Source organism: Schistocerca nitens, chromosome 10 (genome assembly GCF_023898315.1).
Source record: "Schistocerca nitens isolate TAMUIC-IGC-003100 chromosome 10, iqSchNite1.1, whole genome shotgun sequence".
Classification (NCBI taxonomy): Eukaryota; Metazoa; Arthropoda; class Insecta; order Orthoptera; family Acrididae; genus Schistocerca; species Schistocerca nitens.
Window position 1 is genome coordinate 73731474 of NC_064623.1, and position 20058 is coordinate 73751531.

The 20058-nt window shown below is 48.8% G+C and overlaps 1 protein-coding gene across 3 annotated transcripts in view; it reads right to left on the minus strand.

The window, feature by feature from the left end:
• Positions 1-20058, minus strand: part of LOC126210624 (1,5-anhydro-D-fructose reductase-like) — a 111361-nt gene that overhangs the window by 41329 nt on the left and 49974 nt on the right. For all 3 annotated transcript variants that reach the window (XM_049939917.1, XM_049939916.1, XM_049939918.1), the window contains one exon: positions 16876-17076. In XM_049939917.1, coding sequence (XP_049795874.1) covers positions 16876-17076 — 201 coding nt within the window. The remainder of the gene's footprint in view (positions 1-16875; positions 17077-20058) is intronic.

Sequence of the window (20058 nt, forward strand, 5' to 3'; positions counted from 1 at the left end):
TTTTCAGTCTTATGTCTGATTTACGTGCCGAGATCCTGTTTTACTGACATGTGTGAGAAGTGCTTTTGGTATTAATAGTGCGTGGCTTTCTAAAAGTGAAAATAGTTCAAAAGGTCATAGTAATGGCACGCTTGTGCACTGTAAAATTCGTTAGTCGGATGGGTATTGCTGTCAATCGCTCCCACAACAGTTACATCGGATTCCTTCCAGCACAGAGGACCTCTGTCCACTTCTGCGTCTGTGGTATGACGTAACTCCAGCCTAGATTGCGTCAGTTTATACGTGTATTTATAAAGTACCGTGGCTAAAGGAACCTGTTACTTAGCTTTCCACCTCCACGGCGCTGCTAGGTATTTTTCACGCTAAGAACCAGTATTGGTAACGCATTCTATGACATATGTATCTGTGTGATGTGGACTGCGTAGCAGCAAAATCGACGTGCAGCTGAATAGTACGATGCGAATTGTCAGCAGAACCACGAGATCAACTCCAACACATTGACTGCCACGTACCATCTGCGGACTTATGTCGGAAGAATGCTCTTCTCCGGGAATACAGGAAGTTAACCGACAACGCCCAGCTCCCTATACACCGCCACGTGCCTGACCTGGAAAGAAACAGACTTCGGTCTAGACATCCAACAATGATAACAGCCAAGAAATTGCGAAGTATAAACTTTAATACAACAAAGACCTGGAGGGAACAATGGCGAGAGGTGTGCCCTGAGCATTGTCAAGCACTCCCCTGCACCGCTGAGAGACCGCCCGGATATGAACTACCGCGTCAAATTTGGTCATCCCTTGACAGAATACGCACAAATCACAGAAAACGTGCAGATACTCTTTACAAATGTGTGAAAACGCCAACTCCCAACTGCGACTGCGGAGCCATCAGATCGACCATGCGCCACATCGCGCAAGCGTACCACAAAAGAGCTACAGTGGCAAGTTCAGTGATTTTCTGATGGCAACAGACGCTGCAAAAGACTTTATACACAATCTTGTGTTGAGCATACATAATCTTGATGTTTGTATTTAATTGTATTGCCCATTATGTGTATGTTTTATACTTCTTATATAGCATATTTTGTTGTGTGACTCTTGAAATTTTCCCGGCGTATCGAATATTCCACAAGATTTCGGGATTGCAGCCGGATCTCATCGACTTCTTTCCACGATATTTCGGCTGACAACCTTACAGCCATCTTCAGGCGAGTGTTTGACACTGGAGATTGCTAGTGCAAGTCGCTCTATTTATACGTAAAAGTGCCGCAGGCGCGCATGCGCAAGTTACCGTAGCATGCCCGCCACCTGTCGATATTGTAGAGGGCCTTGGAATCGACAGGTGGCGGGCATGCTACGATAACTTGCGCATGCGCGCCTGCGGCACTTTTACGTATAAATAGAGCGACTTGCACTAGCAATCTCACATTCGAGGGTTGGATTCCCTCTCGTCTTCATCGAAGAGTTTCACTGCCTGGGCTACTCTCAGGGTGCGACTTCGACGTGGAAGATTCCCGCCGTTTCCTTGCCGGGTCGTCTGCTCGCCGTCACTACTGCTCGCCGTCCGGTCCTCCTCGCCGCCGCCGCCTGGTCGCCGCCTGCCGCCGCCGCCGCCGCCGCCGCCGCCGTTTGATCGCCGCCTGCCGGTCCTCGCCGTCGCCGCCTGCCGCGGCTCGCCGCCCGCCGCCGCCGCCGCCGCCGCCGCCGCCGCCACCTGGTCGCCGCCTGTCGCCTGCCGGTGCTCGCCGCCCGCCGCCGCCGCCGCCGCCGCCGCCGCCGCCGCCTGCCGGTCGCCGCCGTCGCCGTCTGGTCGCCGCCGCCGCCCTTCTCGCGCGCCGCCACCATGTCCCAACCCACCACCACCACCACTATCATTTTCACCTCTCCCTCCGCTGCTCCAACCACCATCACATGGAGCTCCTCCTCCACCCCACTTCCCGTCCTTCCTTCTCTCCCTGTCCACCCCACCCCTGCGCCACTTTCGGCTGTAACCACCCCCAACTCCTCCTCCCCTATCACTGTCGCCCCATCGACAGCTACTGACTTTCCGCCGCTCCCCGCACCGCCTCCGACAGGCTCCAAGCCAGCACGGATCTCTGCTCGACGTTCCACAGTCTCAGTGACACCCACGCCCCCTCTGTCTGCGTCATCCGCTGCTCAGGGTGGTCCTGCTCCCCGCCATCTCCCCCTGCAACCCGTACCCCTGCCCCCTCTCCACCCGGTCGTGCCCACGAAACCTTCCAAGCACCCGAATGTTGACCCTTCCCCCGAAGTCTCCTCCAAAAAAACCCCCAACCCCCGTGACCCACCCACCCCCATTGACGCGACTCCGACCCCCGCCCCCGCACCGCCTGCCACCCACACCTTTGTCCTCTCCAATCCTGACCCTCAATTCCTTGATGCCCGCTCCCTTACCCTCGCCATCCGGAAATACTACCCCAATGCTCCCATCTCCCAACTGATTCCTCGCAAGGACTCGGTCCTCATAAAATCCCCCAGTGCTTCCCTCCACACCGATCTCCTCTCCCGCATCCCCCGTATCCAATTTGGCCAACGTGCAACCCTCACCCCCTACCACACCCCGTCCTCTCCCCGTCAGCCTCAACCTCCCCGGCATCCGCCAACCTTCACCGCTGTGATCACGAAGCTTAGCCCCGTGATCACGGAGGCTGAGGTGTTGGCGGAACTCAACTCCCGGCCTGACATTGAAATCCGCTCGGCCCGTCGCATCTTCAATGATGCCGGGCCGACTTTTCTCATGCGGATATTCACCGAATCCTCCTCCTCCATTGACCGCCTCCTCACCGAGGGAGCCCTCATCTACAATCAGCGCCATAAGGTGGACCCCTCCCGTTCCCCAGTCCAATCCTACCACTGCCAACGCTGTCTCACCTACAACGACCACATTACCTCTGCCTGCAACAACCCCCCTACTTGTCCCCACTGCAAAGCTTCACACTTCCTCAAGCATTGCCCCAACCTCACGTCTCCCCCCTCCTGCAACACTTGCAACCACATCCTACCTACTCCTCGAAGTGTAAAGCGAAACCTCCACCGGTCACCCCTGAGCTCACCATGCCTGTCCGTCCTGTTGATGACCCCATCCACCCCAACAACTCGCTCCGTCCTCCCCCTACTGCTGAGGACATCATCCGCTTCACCACCATTGTGCTCCAAAACATCCACCCCTTCCAGCGCTCACACAATCTTTCCCAAATCGCCCTCGCTGCCCATTCCGTCTTCCATCTTACCACATATGCCACATACTCCCACAACCAGGCCCACTTCACCTTCACCCCCCTCACCACCCTTGTCTAACTCTCCACTCCCATGGTACAACAACCGTACCGTATCCTGTACCACAACATTCGCTCCCTGCCCACCCACAAACTCCTCTTCCTGCACACCCTACATCAGCACCACGTGGATGCCTTCATCCTAAATGAAACCTTCCTTCAACCCCATATCTCCGTCTCCACGGCTCCTTACACTCTACACCGCACCGATAACCCGTACCCTCTAGCGCGTGGCGGAGTTGCTATAGGCCACCTCAAGCACCTCCCTGTCCGGCCCCAACCTCTCCTTAACAATCCTGCCGAGCATCTCAGCCTCTTCTTCCCCACCCTTACCATCACCTGTGCCACCATTTATGTCCGCCCTCGCACCCCCATCCCGTACGATTTCCTGGCCCACATTGACCGCACCTTCTCCACCTACGTGATTGCCGCCGACCTCAATATCCACAGCCGTGATCCTGCCGACCTCCGGCGGTGGCATCAGTTTCTCACCACTCTCCAGGGAGACCTGGTTCCCCTGCCTCAGCACACCCGGCCCGAATCCAACACCACTCCTGATGTGGTCCTTGCCTCTCCAAACCGTCTTGGGCGCATCACCGCAGATATCCTTGACCTCATTTGCAGTGACCATGCTCCTGTCCTCCTCACTATCTCTAACGGTCGCCATCCCCGCCCCGCTCCTCGCCCTGCCGTCCCTCCTAAACTTGTCCATGATTACTCCCATGCCAACTGGGATGCCTACCGGGATTCCATTCACACCCAGGTTGACGGCCACGACCTTACCCTCCAGTCTCCTGATGACATCTCTCGCACTGCTGCCTTCCTGCACCAGACCTTGTCTGACGCCATCGCCACCCACATCCCCACCAAAGCCATCCACCCTCACCGCCCCGCCCTGCCTCCACAGACCGTCCTTCTCCTTCGAGAGTCCCGCCGCCTCTACCGCTCTTTTCTCCACACTCGTGACCGGGATACACTTACCCGCCACCGGCAATTACAGCGACACATCCGCAACCTGCTTGTTGCGAAGAAACGCCGAGCCTGGCGCCAGACATGTACACAACTCAACACCACGCTCCCCATCAACTCTTCCAAGTATTGGTCTGCTTTCCACCGCCTTACTGGGAACCGCCCCACCCCCCAGTACCCTCTCCTCCTTAATGACCGTCCCTTTCCTGACAACCTCAGTAAGGCCAACCACTTTGCCTCCCACCTCTCTGATGTCTTTTCCATCCCAGATGATCCCCACTTCGATTATTCCCTCTTCCCTGATGTCATGGACCGTACGAATACCTCTGTTCCTCCCCTTGCTCCTAGCTTCCAGTACTTGGGCCACACCCCACCGTCTGCACTTAACACTCCCATCACTACACAGGACATCAGCCTCCCACTCCGCACTAAACGCAACACTGCTCCCGGCCACGACTGCGTTACCTACCGCCACCTCCAACACTGCCCTCCCTCCTTCCTTTCCCTCCTTGCCACCCTTTACAATGTCATCCTTGCCACTGGCTTCTATCCCGACCTGTGGAAAACCTCCCGTATCCTGATGTTCTCCAAACCCAATAAGCCTCCATCTGATGCCTCTTCCTATCGTCCTATCTGTCTCACATCGGTGTTCAGCAAGCTCTTGGAATCCATCCTTTCCCGGCGCATCCATCTCCACCTCCACCACAACCACCTCCTCCCGAACACCCAATGTAGCTTTCGACCTTCCTTCTCTGCTGATGACCAGCTCCTCCGCCTCACTCATCTCCTCTCCCTCCAGCTTAACTCCCGTCGCTCCGCCATTTTTGTCTCACTTGACCTCGAAAAGGCCTACGACCGTGTCTGGCATCCCGGTCTCCTGTTTAAACTCCAAACCTACGCCCTTCCTATCAACTACATCCGTCTGGTGGCCTCCTTCCTCTCCCACCGCCCCTCCTATGTTACCATCCATCATGCCAATTCCCACACCTTCTACCCCTCTGCCAGTGTGCCCCAGGGCTCTGTCCTCTCCCCTCTCCTCTACCTCCTGTACACGGCAGATATGCCCCAACCCCCCCTTCCAGTACACCTCTTGCAATATGCTGATGACACCGCATTCCTCGCCCTCGCTCCTACCCTCCGACGGTCCCAACGCCTTCTCCAGCATCACCTTGACCTTTTTGCTGCATGGTGTAACCAATGGCTCCTGAAACTCAATCCTTCCAAGACCCAGGCAATCATCGTAGGTCGTACCACTCGCTCCTTCCGGCTCCTGGATTTCTCCCTTACTGTCTGCGCACGTCCTGTCCGCCTCACCCCCACCCTCACCTACCTTGGCCTCACCATTGACCGTCACCTCACCTGGATACCTCATCTCCGCTCCATCCAATCCAAAGCCCACAACCGCCTCCGACTCCTCAAACTCCTCTCTGGCCGGACATGGGGGTTGCACCCCTCTACCATCCTCCACACCTACAAATCCTTAATCCGTCCCATCCTCTGTTATGCCAGTCCTGCCTGGATATCTGCCCCCCCCCCAAATTCTATCAGTCCCTCCAGATCCTTGAGCGTCATGCACTCCACCTTGCCTTCCGTATCCGCCTCCCGTTCCCCACGCGGATCCTCTATGATCTCATTCCTTTCCCCCATCTGCTCCTATTCCTCGAACATATCCGCATCCTCTACACCTCCCGCCGTCTTGAACCCCCTCACCCCCTGGTTGCTCCTCTCCTCTCCCATCCCCGCCCCCTGCCACGTCTTCACCGTTGTGTCCCCCCTACCCTCCATCTCTACACCCTCCATCTCCTTTCCCAAGGTGGCTTCCGTCACCTCCCCCTCCCGGATGATGCCCTCTCTCCCTCCATTTATCCTTCCTATCAACTCTGCTCCTCACTCCCCCTCCTTTCCTCTGTCCTTTCCCTGAGCTCCCTCTTCCCCCCCCCCCCGCCCTTCCGTCCTGTTTTCTCCTCACTACGCCTCTCCCTACCTCCCTTCTCCCCCCAGTCCTTTTGTATTCCCCTCCTCTGCCTCCCCCACTCCCTGTCGCGTCTGCCCTCCACCCCTCTTCTGGGTCCTCATCCTCCATCAGCTCCTTTCCCGGTTCCCCCCTTCGCTTTTACTCTCCTTTCCCCCCCCTTTTTTTGTTTTCCCATCATCTGTCCAGTTTCCCCCCACCTGCTCTCGGCTGTGGTATGTCACATTTGCGAACTTTTTAGTGCAGTGTTCCAGTGACTATTCAGTGTTGTTCATCTTTCTCGTGTTGCGAACAGAAACCATACTGTCGCTGGGTGTGAATTTTATGTCTTTTGCGAACAGAATCCAGACTGTCGCCGTGTTTTTTAATTGTCTGTCTATTGTTTTACCTGTCTGCTTCGTATGTATTTTATTAGCATCATCATCCCTCTGTTCTTTGTTTTAAGTTCCACGATTTATTTTCGCCATGTTACTCTTTAAGTCTCCGGTTTTATCGCCTGTTTTTATTATTTATTCTCTCCATCTTTCTCACAAAGTCTGTAGGCTGAAGAGCGGCATACTAAGCTGCTGCCAGCCCGCCCCCTTCGGGGGGAATTGAAATTCAATAAAGGAAAAAAAAAAAAAAAAGACCCTAGCAATCTCCAGTGTCAAACACTCGCCTGAAGATGGCTGTAAGGTTGTCAGCCGAAATATCGTGGAAAGAAGTCGATGAGATCCGGCTGCAATCCCGAAATCTTGTGGAATATTTTGTTGTGTTTTTTGTATATCTTTGTTTAAACACCTGTAAGAAGCATAAAGTGATGACCACTGCCATACGCTAAATAAATAAATAAATGTGTAGCAGCGTTCTGCGACGTGTATGCTGGGGTATAACAAGACCACACTGTGCATCTAAAGGCTAGGTAGCAGATTTCCGAGTTTTTAAACCAGCAGAGTAACTGCATTTAACAGCAATTCGTTTGCTCTAGTGGTTAACGTACTTGTGGATTACGCGGAAATCGATTACATCTACATATACGTGATTACTCTGCTATTCACAGTAGAGTGCCTGGCAGAGGGTTCAATGAACCACCTTCAAGCTGTCTCTCTACCGTTCCACTCTCGAACGGCACGCGGGAAAAACGAGCACTTCAATTTTTATGTTTTTTTATCGTGATGATCATTTCTCCCTATGTAGGTGGGTGGCAACAGAACGTTTTCGCAATCGGAGGAGAAAACTGGTGATTGAAATTTCATGAGAAGATCCCGTCGCATCGAAAAACGCCTTTGTTTTTAATGATTGTCACTCCAATTCACGTATCATGTCTGTGACACTATCTCCGTTATTTCGCGATAATACAAAACGAGCTGCCTTTCTGATGTGGATCCCACACCGCACAGCAGTACTCCAGAATAGGGCGGACAAGCGTGGTGTAAGCAGTCTCTTTAGTAGACCTGTGGCACCTTTTAAGTGTTCTGCCAATGAATCGCAGTCTTTGGTTTGCTCTAATCACAATATTATCTATGTGAGCGTTCCAATTTAGGTTATTTTTATTGTAATCCCTAAGTATTTAACTGAATTTACAGCCTTAAGATTTGTGTGACTTATCGCGTAATTGAAATTTAGGTGATTTCTTTTAGTACTCATGTGAATAACTTCACACTTTTCCTTATTCAGGGTCAATTGCGACTTTTCGCAGCACACAGATAACTTATCTAAATCATTTTGCAAGTCGTTTTGATCATCTGATGACATTACAAGACGGTAGATGACAGCATCATCTGCAAACAATCTAAGATGGCTACTCAGATTGTCTCCTATGTCGTTAATATAGATCAGGAACAATAGAGGGCCTATAACACTTCCTTGGGGAACGCCGGATATTACTTCTGTTTTACTCGATGACTTTCCCTCTGTTACTACGAACTGTGACCTTTTTGATAGGAAATCACGATTCCAGTAGCACAACTGAGGCGATACTCCGTAGGCACGCAGTTTGATTAGAAGACGATTGTGAGGAACGATGTCGAGAGCCTGCTGGAATTCTAAAAATATGGAATCAATTTGACATCCCCTTACTTCAACACTATTTATGACTGAAAAGGTAACTTACAAAATTTATAAAGTGCCTGACTTGAGAAGGAGGAGGCATTAGGGTACTATTCATAGGCACAGTGTTTGCCTCTACACAATAAAGAGAGTCGTAACAAATGTTATGTGCCAGGCATAGGTCCAATGACTGATTGATGAGGGATGGAATACAGAGACTTTCCGATACATGAAGTCGTACTTTCTAGCACACTTGTTGAAGCTGCCAGCACTGCTGTAGCTGGGGCTGTTGGTCTGTTGTGGTGGGGCCACAGTCTGCTCGCAGGGAATGTGCTACTGTGAAAAACCGTATAGACTCCTGTACAGGAGGGATGACCAGGGTTTACATTTAACGGGCTCGTAGACATGCATCTCCGTTACGGTGATGATAATTCCAGTGCGGATGCAGGAAGAAGTATTAGTGCAGAATGTTTCCCGCAACGTGTTTCAGCTTCTCACGTGTCGTTTGCAACTGTGGATAGTCGAATGCGGGAAACAGGGATGCTATGGATAAGTGATCACTGTAGGCAAAGAATGTATCGAGGGACGATAACACTGTGGTCAGACACGCTGTGTTCTGAAATCGAGGTTAATTATCGGACAAGATGCAACATATGAAACGATTTCCAGTTAGTTGCTATCTGCGAGCACTGTCGCATCACATCGCGTAAGGCAACAGCGGAAACAGGGTAGCCCGGCGGGGCGATCTGTAGCACAGCCCCTGACCGGCGAGGGTGGGATCGATAGAGCGGCACGTGCGCCGAGGTGCGTCATCCGGTGACGTCACATGCCCGACATTTGTCGGCTGCTTTTGGGGTGTTGCCGCGACATTTATGACCATATGTATCTTGTATTAAACAACTCTGGTATCCAAGATAAAATCAACAAACGGAAATTTTGCAGTGTTTTGCCACAAAACCGTTTCAACAGGTGATAGTAAAGTAGGAGAGCTTCTGTAAAGTTTGGAAGGTAGGAGACGAGATACTGGCAGAAGTAAAACTGTGAGGACCGGGCGTGAGTCGTGCTTCGGTAGCTCAGATGGTAGAGCACTTGCCCGCGAAAGGCAAAGGTCCCGAGTTCGAGTCTCGGTCGGGCACACAGTTTTAATCTGCCAGGAAGTTGCAGGAACAATGTAGATAATACAGGGTGTCCAGAAAAGGACTCCCTGATTCCAAAATTAAATATCTCGAAAACAAAGATCGATAGAGGAATGCAGTAAACGGTATGTTTATTGTGAAAGCTGTAAGAAGTTTATACAGCAGTTTGAAATAATAGTTACAAAATCTGCTAACAGATGGCGCTGTACGCTGTACAGCTCATGTCAGCATGCATAAGTGAAATAATCGTATGAAAACAATCTTTGCAAACAATCACATCACAATGTTTTCAAAATGTTCACCATTGGCACTACAGAGGTGGCGCAAACGAAGAATGAAATTCGCCATCACATTTCGTAGTGTCTCAACCGAAATGGATTCACATGCCACAGAGATCGCCGATTCAAGCTCGTCCAGCGTGGAGGGATGCTTCGGGTAGACCATGTCTTTCACTGTGCCCAACAAAAAAAAGTCACAGGGAGTCAAATCCTGCGAATATGGAGGCCAATCCATGCCTGCACCAGTAAATTTGAGATATTCCAAAGCAATGACTCGATTCCCGAAGTATTCCTCAAGAAAGCGAAACACTTGTTCGGTCCGATGTGGTCGGGCCCCATCTTGCATAAACCATTCCGTACCTGGTCGATCCTCTAACGCTTGCTGTGTGGCGACAAATTGTTCCAAAACTGCAACGTAACGTGCACCAGTGACCGTTTCTCGAATGAAAAAAGGGCCAATAATGCTTCTGCTGCATACTGCAGCCCACACAGTAACTTTAGGAGAATACAGGGGTTTCGCTTCACACCAACATGGCTTTTCGGAACCCCAAAATCGCCAGTTCTGCTTATTCACGTATCCATTCAGGTGGAAGTGTGCTTCATCTGTAAACCAGATGCAACCAACATCAAATCCAGGGGTATGTTAGTGATAGAGCACAGTGCGTTATACTGGATGGCAACTATCTCACATCTCAATATACACACATCACAAAAAGTTTTGCATCACCTCGGTTCTGAGAGTTCCGGAACCAGTACAAAAAGTTAGAATAGAGATCAACATAAACATCATTTCCACCCTTTTTATCGCTCATCAAAACCACAGTACAGCAAGACCTTCAAAGGTGGTGGTCCTTTTAGTGACACAACGGTAGTTCTAATAACCAGCAGCACGTGCTCCTGCATTGATGCATGCCTGTATTCGTCGTAGCATACTATCCACAAGTTCATCAAGGGACCGCTGGTCCAGTTTGTACCACTCCTCAACGGCGATTCGGCCTAGATCCCTCAAAGTGGTTGGTGGGTCACGTCGTCCATAAGCAGCACTTTTAAATCTATCCCAGGCATGTTCGATAGGGTTTATGCCTGGAGAAAATGCTGGCCACCCTAGTCGAGCGATGTCGTTATCCTGAAGGAGCTCATTCACAAGATGCGCACGGTGGGGGCGCGAATTGTTGTCCATGAAGACGAATGCCTCACCAATATGCTGCCGATATGGTTGCGCTAACGGTCGGAGGATGGCATTCACGTACGGTACAGCCGTTATGGCGCCTTCCATGACCACCAGCAGCGTACGTCCGCCCTACACAATGCCACCCCAAAACAGCAGGGGACCTCCACCTTGCTGCACTCGCTGGACAGTGTGTCTAAGGCGTGCAGCCTGACCGGATTGACTCCAAATACGTCTCCTACGATTGTCTGGTTGAAGGCATATGCGACGCTCATCGGTGAAGAGAACGTGATGCCAATCCTGAGCGGTCCATTCTTCATGTTGTTGTGCCATCTGTACCACGCTACGTAGTGTCGTGGTTGCAAAGATGGACCTCGCCATGGACGTCGAGAGTGAAGTTGTGCATCATGCAGCCTATTGCGTCACGTTCATTTTAAAAACTGGTTCAAATGGCTCTAAAGGCCTGGCCAGACAGAATCCGGCCTGCCGCTGCGACGGACGGCGCAGCGGCAGGCCGGCCCCGGTAGCGGCCAGGGACGCCACACAGGCAACGGCCGGCCGGCCGGCCGCCGCAGCGACTCTTGCTGCGTTAGCTGTTACACTGTGGAAGGGGCCGAACCCCATTATTGAGTTTGCGTGCGTAGCGCGATTGTCTGGGAGTTAGACGATTTGGAAGCTTCACGCGGGACACGTTATCTTTGTGCGAGTTCGTTTTGTAAGTGCAAAAATGAGTAGCTCGGACGAGGAAGAACTCCTCCTCGCATTAGCGATACGAAATGGCACCAAGAAGAGGAGATGTTGGGTGCACGACATTAATAGCAAGAGAGAAAGCTTAGGAGAATACCATCGTCTGTGTATTGAACTTGGACGAAGATAGGTTCTTCAAATATTTTCGTATGTCGCGAGAATGTTTCTAGGAACTGCATCTCCTGATAAAAGGGAGCACCGAGAAGTGCACAACGAATTGGAGAAAGCCAATTGATACAAGGCAAAGACTAGCCATTTGTTTGAGGTAAGTTTACCATTTGTGGTCTCTTTGTTCTTCATGCAGAAGTCACATAAATTATTCCATTTCGGCTTTGCTGTATCATATGAAAGGTTCGGCGGAAAAAAGTGCTATTCCACAATGTAGTTACGAGTGGAGTGATAAATTGATCTGCAGTGTTTACGAATACAGGAAACGATAGTTAACGTCTAGTTCCCTATGTCCCACTAGACTGAACTTTCTACTAAATAGATTGTTTTGTTTCATTGTATTCATAACATTGTCACTGAATTTAACAAACATATCTTCCGTCGTTAACTTATCTATTCGTTCTACCAGCATAATTTATTTTAACCTTTTCCAGATACTTGGCTACAGGCGACAGTCACCAGACCATAGCTTTTTCTTTTCGGTTAGGACGTTCAACCGTCTCAGAAATTGTGAAAGAAGTGTGCCAGGCAATATGGACTGTTCTACAGCCCAAGTATTTGCCTACCCCTTCAACAGAGATGTGGAAGAAATCTGAAGAAGGATTTCTAGAACTTTGGGGGTTTCCGAACTGCCTTGGAAGCATAGACGGAAAGCATATCAGGTTAAAATGCCCCAAGGATAGTGGATCCCAGTACTTCTGTTATAAACAATTCTTTTCGCTAGTTCTCCTGGCGATCGTTGATCCATACTACAAGTTTACAGTAGTTGACATTGGAAGTTATGGGCGTCACAGTGACAACACTATTTTTGAGAATTCAGCTTTCTTCCAAGAGTATATCGAGGGCAAAAGTATTCTACCTCCAAAGCCACTACCGGGTACAGATATTCCTGTTCCTCGTGTTTTCGTTGGTGATGAAGGTTTTGCACTTCAGACGTATTTGCTGAGGCCATATCCAAAACCTGCAGTAATCAACAATGCAAAGAAGAAGCAATTCAATGCCTGGCTCAGCCGATCACGTCGTGTAGTGGAAAATGCCTTTGGTATGTTGGCAATGAAATGGCGCGTATTTTTAAGAGCCATAGAAACCGATGTTGAAACTGCAGAACATATTGTTAAAGCGGCTTGCTGTTTACACAATTACGTTATATCAAGTAATAACAAAGAATGCCTACCTTCTGAAAGTGAAGACGAGCGCAAGCCAATACGTGCATTCGTAGATATTGGATCAACTAATCGAAGGTCACCTATTGCTGCAATTCAAGTTCGTGAACATTTTGCTGATTATTTCAACAGAAGATAAACATATTGTTGTGCGATTACTTTTGAATACTTACCAAGTGTTTCAACAAGTTTGTCAACACAACGCATTTGTGTCAAAAGCAATGAAATTATGATAAACTGCGAAAGGGCTAATATGTGAGAACAGAAAGACTAACAGATTCTTTAGAAAAGTTCAGTGTTTTGTGTATTCCATTTGCTACAGCAATTGGTTTACAAAATATTAATATTATTTCTATACAAGTATAAATTACACAAGTACAGAACTTTTACATGTGAAAAATCTGATGTGCTCAAAGTTGTGTGAGGGTGATCTTATCAGCATTCATGTCCTGACCTACATCGTCAGCTGATGTGCCAGTATTTGCACCACCAAATGCAGCGGGTTCACGGAAATCAACGTGGGCCGAGTCTACTGAAAGACTTTGAGAGACATGTGTTGGCTGTTGCTCATCTAATTCCGCGAGCTCAGCCTCCGCAAATAACTGTGCCAGTTGCACTTTAAGCTTAGCTTGTGACCTAACTGTAAGACGTTTGTATGTTTTTGCATAGCTTAAAAATAAATGATCAACTTCGTCATGCTTATCCTTATACTGATGTTTCGTTTGCAAGTAACTAATTATACACTCAACATCAGCACTTGGTCCCTGCTTTCTCATTTTTTTAGCGGTTGGCTTCTTTCGTGCTGAAGATGGTTCCAAAACCTCTGTGCACTGCTCCTGAGATTCTCCTTCATACTCAAGTGATAGCAACTCTGACTGAGGAAAAATTGTGGAGTCTGATGAGTGTTCACCTGACTGTGAGTGTCTTTCGCTGTCACTTGTGACTGGCTCTCTTGAGCAGGGAATATTTGATGTTGTTGGTCGTGCTTCCAGAGTACAGTCCAAGAACCTCATGTGTTCACTCCACGGCCATGATCTGTACCGTTTCAAGCTCTGGCCAGTGGTGCCTTTTACCATCTTCTTGTGTTTGACGTAGGCATCTCTCAAGTTCCTCCACTTCGTTTTCAAGGTCTCGGCTGCAAACGAACAAATGTACCGGTAATGTATTCTTGTAGAATGTATAAAGAAAATAATGACTGTGGTAGATGTCTGAAATGGAAACAATCACATTGAAAGAGATCTCTAATGTTAATATCACATGAAATTGCCTCTTATGATATGCTACTATTGCCATTCAAATATGAAATTCTCTTTCCGTATCTGTTCCTCTAGTATTGAGTATTTGTCCTGTCACAGTTTTCAGTTAGTCTAGCCAGTAATTATTTTCTTTGTCATCAAAGATTTTTTTTTCACATACTTGGCAAGTTGACAAAACCAGAACGGTAGAATTTACACCTGAAGTAGAACATTCTACCATTTCATGGCAGTAAAACAAATGGGTATTAAAATATCGAACCATATAAGCATTTGTATGACCCATGTGAAATCTTAACAAGCTGAGCCTGTCATAGCCATGGAGACACACACTGTAGTATCTCATAACGCACTTAACTGCAGAGCAAGACATGTCGCATTTTCAATAAAGGGCAGTTACGTTGTTACTACAATATCACATTTGGGTAAAAAAATGGTTCAAATGGCTCTGAGCACTATGGGACTTAACATCTGAGGTCATCAGTCCCCTAGAACTTAGAACTACTTAAACCTAACTAACCTAAGGACATCACACACATCCATGCCCGAGGCAGGATTCGAACCTGCGACCGTAGCGGTCGCGCGGTTCCAGACTGTAGCGCCTAGTACCGCCACATTTGGGTAACAAAATACCTTTTAAGGAAAGATAACTAAGACACCTCTGTGAAGCTACAAACAATATCCTATTTCTGTGTTATTTAGTCGGTAAATTCTTAAGTGACTGTAAATGTTAAGCAAACAACAATGTTTCGGGTCATTGGCAAAATTATGTGAAATATATTTCTCTTAATATCGGAAATATTACTTTAATTTGTATTATGAAAGAGTTGCGTGGAATAGCATCTTCTGTTGTTAGCGTTAAAAACAAACATGGGAATAACACACGACCTCAAAATATGACGTGGGGAGAGAGAATGAATTTTCGTTTAAATGGAACACTATTATCATACATCAAGACCGATTTTAACAAAGGTGACGGTTCTTTTCTCTTTCCACAATCTATGTGTAGTTTTCCATTATGATGGAATTGTTGCTTACATACTTCCACCTCCTTTAAGTTATAATATACACTAGATAAATTCCAGTACTTAATAATATACTTTACTACATTTTTGCTTCTGTGGAACTTAAAATTTTGCAAAAAATATTTACCATTTTGATCCAGTTTAGCAGCTATATCCCTCCAAGCTTCAGCCTTCTTCAGAATGTTCTTGTAATCAGGACTGCGTGTATCATACAAAAAGTTGTATTCTCTCACCTCTTCTATAAGTCTTTCTGTGTCCATGATGCGTGCACTACGAGCTGCAAGACAAAAACTGCCTCATGCCGCCGCTTCCAGTTTGACAACAGAGCAGTTGAATGCGCCAACAGAGCAGCCGCTCCGGCTTGCGGCGAATCTGTAATCTGTGACAACCCGGCGGCGGCCGGTGCGGCAGGCCGCGTGCCGGTGCGTCAGAGCCGCACTCTGTGTGACCGCCGCCATACAATAACGAGAGATTCAACAGTGGGGCCTGCCCGCTGCGGTTCAAGGCCACAGGCCGGACGGCCAGGCCGCGTTCTGTCTGGCCAGGCCTTTAGCTGGCCGGACATCCCCGGTATCCGGCCCGCCAACTATTTGAGGTGCTACCTACACTGCCAACAATTGAGTTTCGAGGCCTATCGCGACCAATAAACCGCGACATTAGCTCTGCTACTCGCTACAAGACTACATAACTAAACTTATTGTTGCGCCGCTTGATGTAACAATGCATTGACATACTCTACCTCTGTTACGTCTTGCAGTAATAGTGTTGCTAACAATGATTTTGAGATTTCGTTAACTTTGCAGGGCGCTTTCGTGAAGAATGTGCAGTGACATACTTTTTTGTCGGTGAAATTCGCCAGAATAAAATACGCCAGAATTTCGGTCAGGTACGTCCACCAATCAAAATTATGTAATTAAATAAAAATCGTAGTTGGTTTCAGTGCTAGCTATTCCCACAACCTTAGATTTTTGCGATTTCATCTTTCCTTTAGGCTTACATTATGGTGATCGTGGAGTGCTAGGGTGCTTTAATCCCACTAGGTAAATCTTGGCCCTTATGACTTCGTGGAGGAGTCAATGTGGCCCCTCGGACTGAAAAGTTTGGAGACCCCTGGCTTACGCTATAGTCCCGCAGCGATCACAGGGTCGGCTTGGTTACAATGGATTTGGCAGTGTCAGTGTTAGGGGTGGCCGGATGCCCTTCCTGCCGCCACCCAGTACCCCCCAGGACGGAGTCAGTGTACCTCAACTGTCTGCGTCTAGTGTACATCGTGAAATAGTGCGGACGTGTTTCAAATGTCTGCAACGCGTGCAACTGGGACGGAACGTGGGGACCAGCCCAGTATTCACCTAGCGGGATGTGGAAAACCGCCGAACCACATGTTGTGTCGTACTTGAAAGGCACATGTTCTAGCAGCACAGGTAGAGTATCCCATATGAAATCATGATAATGTGCTCCATTGAGCGTAGGTGGAAGAACATGGGGCCAAATGAAGAGATCACCAACAATGCCTGCCCAAACGTTCATAGAAAATCTGTGCTGATGACGTGATTGACGTGCCAGCCTGGCTGGCACTCCGGCCCTCGTCGTTAATCCACCGGGCGGATTCGATCCGGGGCCGGCGTGTGCGTGACTACGTATGGCGCCCTTATTTGCAATAAGCACAGTACCTTCCATATGCTGATGTGGTCTGTGGTCATGTCTAGCAGCACCTGCCCGTCTTTGTCCTTGGGGTAGCCTCCATCGTCCACGTCCTGGAAGCCGATGGGGTTATGTACCAGGTACAGGTCCACGTAGTCCACCTGGAGGCCGGACAGGGACTTCTTCAGGTACTTCTCCACCCCAGAATGCCGCATACCGATCAATGGCAGCTGAAAAAAAAAAAAAAAAAAGATTACCAGCTCAGTACCCCCGCTAAACATGATCAGTTACAAAGGGATTAACTTCTACACTGAAGCACCAAAGAAACTGGTTTAGGAATGTGTTTTCAGATACATTGATATGTAAACAGGCAGAAGACGGCACTACGGTCGCAACGCCTGTAAAAGATAAGTGTTTGCAGCAGTTTTTAGATCGGTTTCTGCTGCTACAATGGCAGGTTATCAACATTTAAGTGAGTTTGAACGTGGTGCTATAGTCGTTGACCGAGCGATGGCACACAGCATCTCCGAAGCGGTGATGAAGTGGAGATTTCCCCATACGACCATTTCACGAGTGTAACATGAATATCAGGGGTCCGGTAAAACGTCAAATCTCTGACATTGCTGCGGCCAGAAAAAGATCCTGCAACAACGGGACCAACGACGACAGAAGAGAATCGTTCAACGTGGCAGAAGTGCAACCCTTCCGCAAAATGCTGCACGTTTAAATGCTGGGCCATCAACACCATGCGAACCCTTCAACAAAACATCATCGGTATGGGATTTCGAAGCCGAAGGCCCACTCGTCTACCCTTGATGACTGCACGACACAAAGCTATCTGCACATCAGCATCGACATTGCACTGTTGATGACTGAAAACATGTTGCCTGGTCTGACGAGTCTCGGTTCAAATTGTATTGAGCATATGAACGTGTACCGGTGTGGGGACAACCTCATAAATCCATGGATATTGCATCTCAATGGGGGACTGTTTAAGCTGGTGTAGGCTCGGTCTGGGGCGCGTGCAGTTGGAGTGATATGGGACCCTGATACTTCTAGATACGACTCTGACAGGTGACACATATGTAAGCATCCTGTCTGATCGCCTGCATCCATTAATGTCCATTGTTCATTCCGACGAAGTTGGGCAATTCCAGCAGGGCAATGTGACACCCACACGTCCAGGATTGCTACAGAGTGTCTCCACGAACACTCTTCTGAGTTTAAACACTTCCGCTGGCCACCATACTCCCCATCATGAACATTATTGTGCATTTTTGGGATGCCTTCAACTTGCTGAGAGATCTCCACCCCGTCGTACTCTTACGGATTTACGGAGAGCCCTGCAGGATTCATGGTTCCAGTTCCCTCCAGCACTACTTAAGACGTTGTCGAATCCATGACCCGTCGTGTTGTTATACTTCTGCGTGCTTGTGGGGGCCCTTCATGATATTAGGCAGGTGTATCAGTTTCTTTGACTATGCAGCATGGTATGAAACAGTATGAAAAGCTTGTAAGGATGTTGCTGGGTAGGTTGGCCCCGAAATGATTCTTAAGAAAAGATTTCGATACATTCTGCTGTTTCTTTTCAGCTCTGTCCAAGCTAACACTTACTGAGCCACAGTTTCGTCAGGATAACATTTCTTTTGCGCTCTCTGTAAGTTGTCATACACCGAGGGGACAAAAGTCATGGGATACCTTCTAATAGCGTGTCGGACCTTTTTTTGTCTGGCATGGTGCAGGAACTCGACGTGGCATTGGCTCGAAAAGTCCTTGGAATTCCCTTGCAGAAATACTGAGGCACGCACGCTAGCTCTGTAACCGTCCATAGAAGCGAAAGTGTTGCCGGTGCAGGATTTTGTGCGCGAACTGACATCTACATTATGTCCCATAAATGTTCGATCAGGGACCAAACTATTCGCTCGAATTGTCCAGACTGTTCTTCAAACCAATAGCGAACAATTGTGGCCGGGTGACATGGCGCAGTATCATCCATAAAAATTCCATCGTAGCTTGGGAACATGAAGTCCATGAATGGCTGCAAGTCGTCTCCAAGTAGCCGAACATAACCATTTCCAGTCAGTTCCAATGTAAATACAACCCAGAAGATTATGAAGTCATCACCCGCTTGCTCAGTGCATTATTGACAACTTGGCTCCAGGGCTTTGTGGGGTCTACGCCACACTCGGACCCCACCATCAGCTCTTACCAACTGAAATTGAGACTCATCTGGCCAGTGCACGATTTTCCAGCCTTCTAGGGTCCAACCGATATGGCGAGGAGCACAGCAGATGCGCTGTAAGCGATTTCGTTCTGTTAGCATAGACATTCGCACTGGTCGTCTGCTGCCATAGCCCTTTAACGCCTGATTTCGCCCCGTTGTCGTAACGGATACGTTCGTCAAGCGACTCACATTCATTTCCGAGGAAGAAGACAGAAGTGCAACCCTTCCGCAACTTGCAGCAGATTTCAATGCTGGGCCACGAACAAGTATCAGCGTGCAAACCATTCAACAAAACATCATCGATATGGGCTTTCGGAGCCGAAGGCCGAATCCTGTACCTTTGATGACCGCACGACACAAAGCTTTAAGCCTCACCTAGGTCAGTCAACACGCAGTGTTGCTTGTCTGTTAACACTGACAACTCGACTCATATGCCGCTGCTCTCGGCCGTTAAGCGAATGCGTCGGGCACTACGTTATCAGTGGTGAGGGGTAATGTCTGAAATTTGGCATTCTGGGTACACTCTTGACACTGTGGATTTCGGAATATTGAATTTCCTAACCATTTACGAAATGGGATGTCTTACGCGTTTAGCTCCAATTACAATTCCGCTTTCAAAGTCTGTTAAATCCTGTCGAGTGAGGCCCGGAGTGGCCGAGCGGTTCTAGGCGCTTCAGTCTCGAACCGCGCGACCGCTACGGTCGCAGGTTCGATCCTGCCTCGGGCATGGATGTGTGTGCTGTCCTTAGCTTAGGTAGGTTTAAGTAGTTCTAAGTTCTAGGGGACTGATGACCTCAGATGTTAAGTCCCATAGTGCTCAGAGCAATTTGAACCATTTCAACCTGTCGAGTGGCTATAATGACGTCGGAGACGTTTTGATATGAATCACATGAGTACAGATGACAATCCCGCCAATACTGGGCCATTTTATAACTCCTTTGTGCGATACTACCTCGTTGTAGAAATGTGCATATCTATATCCGATGGG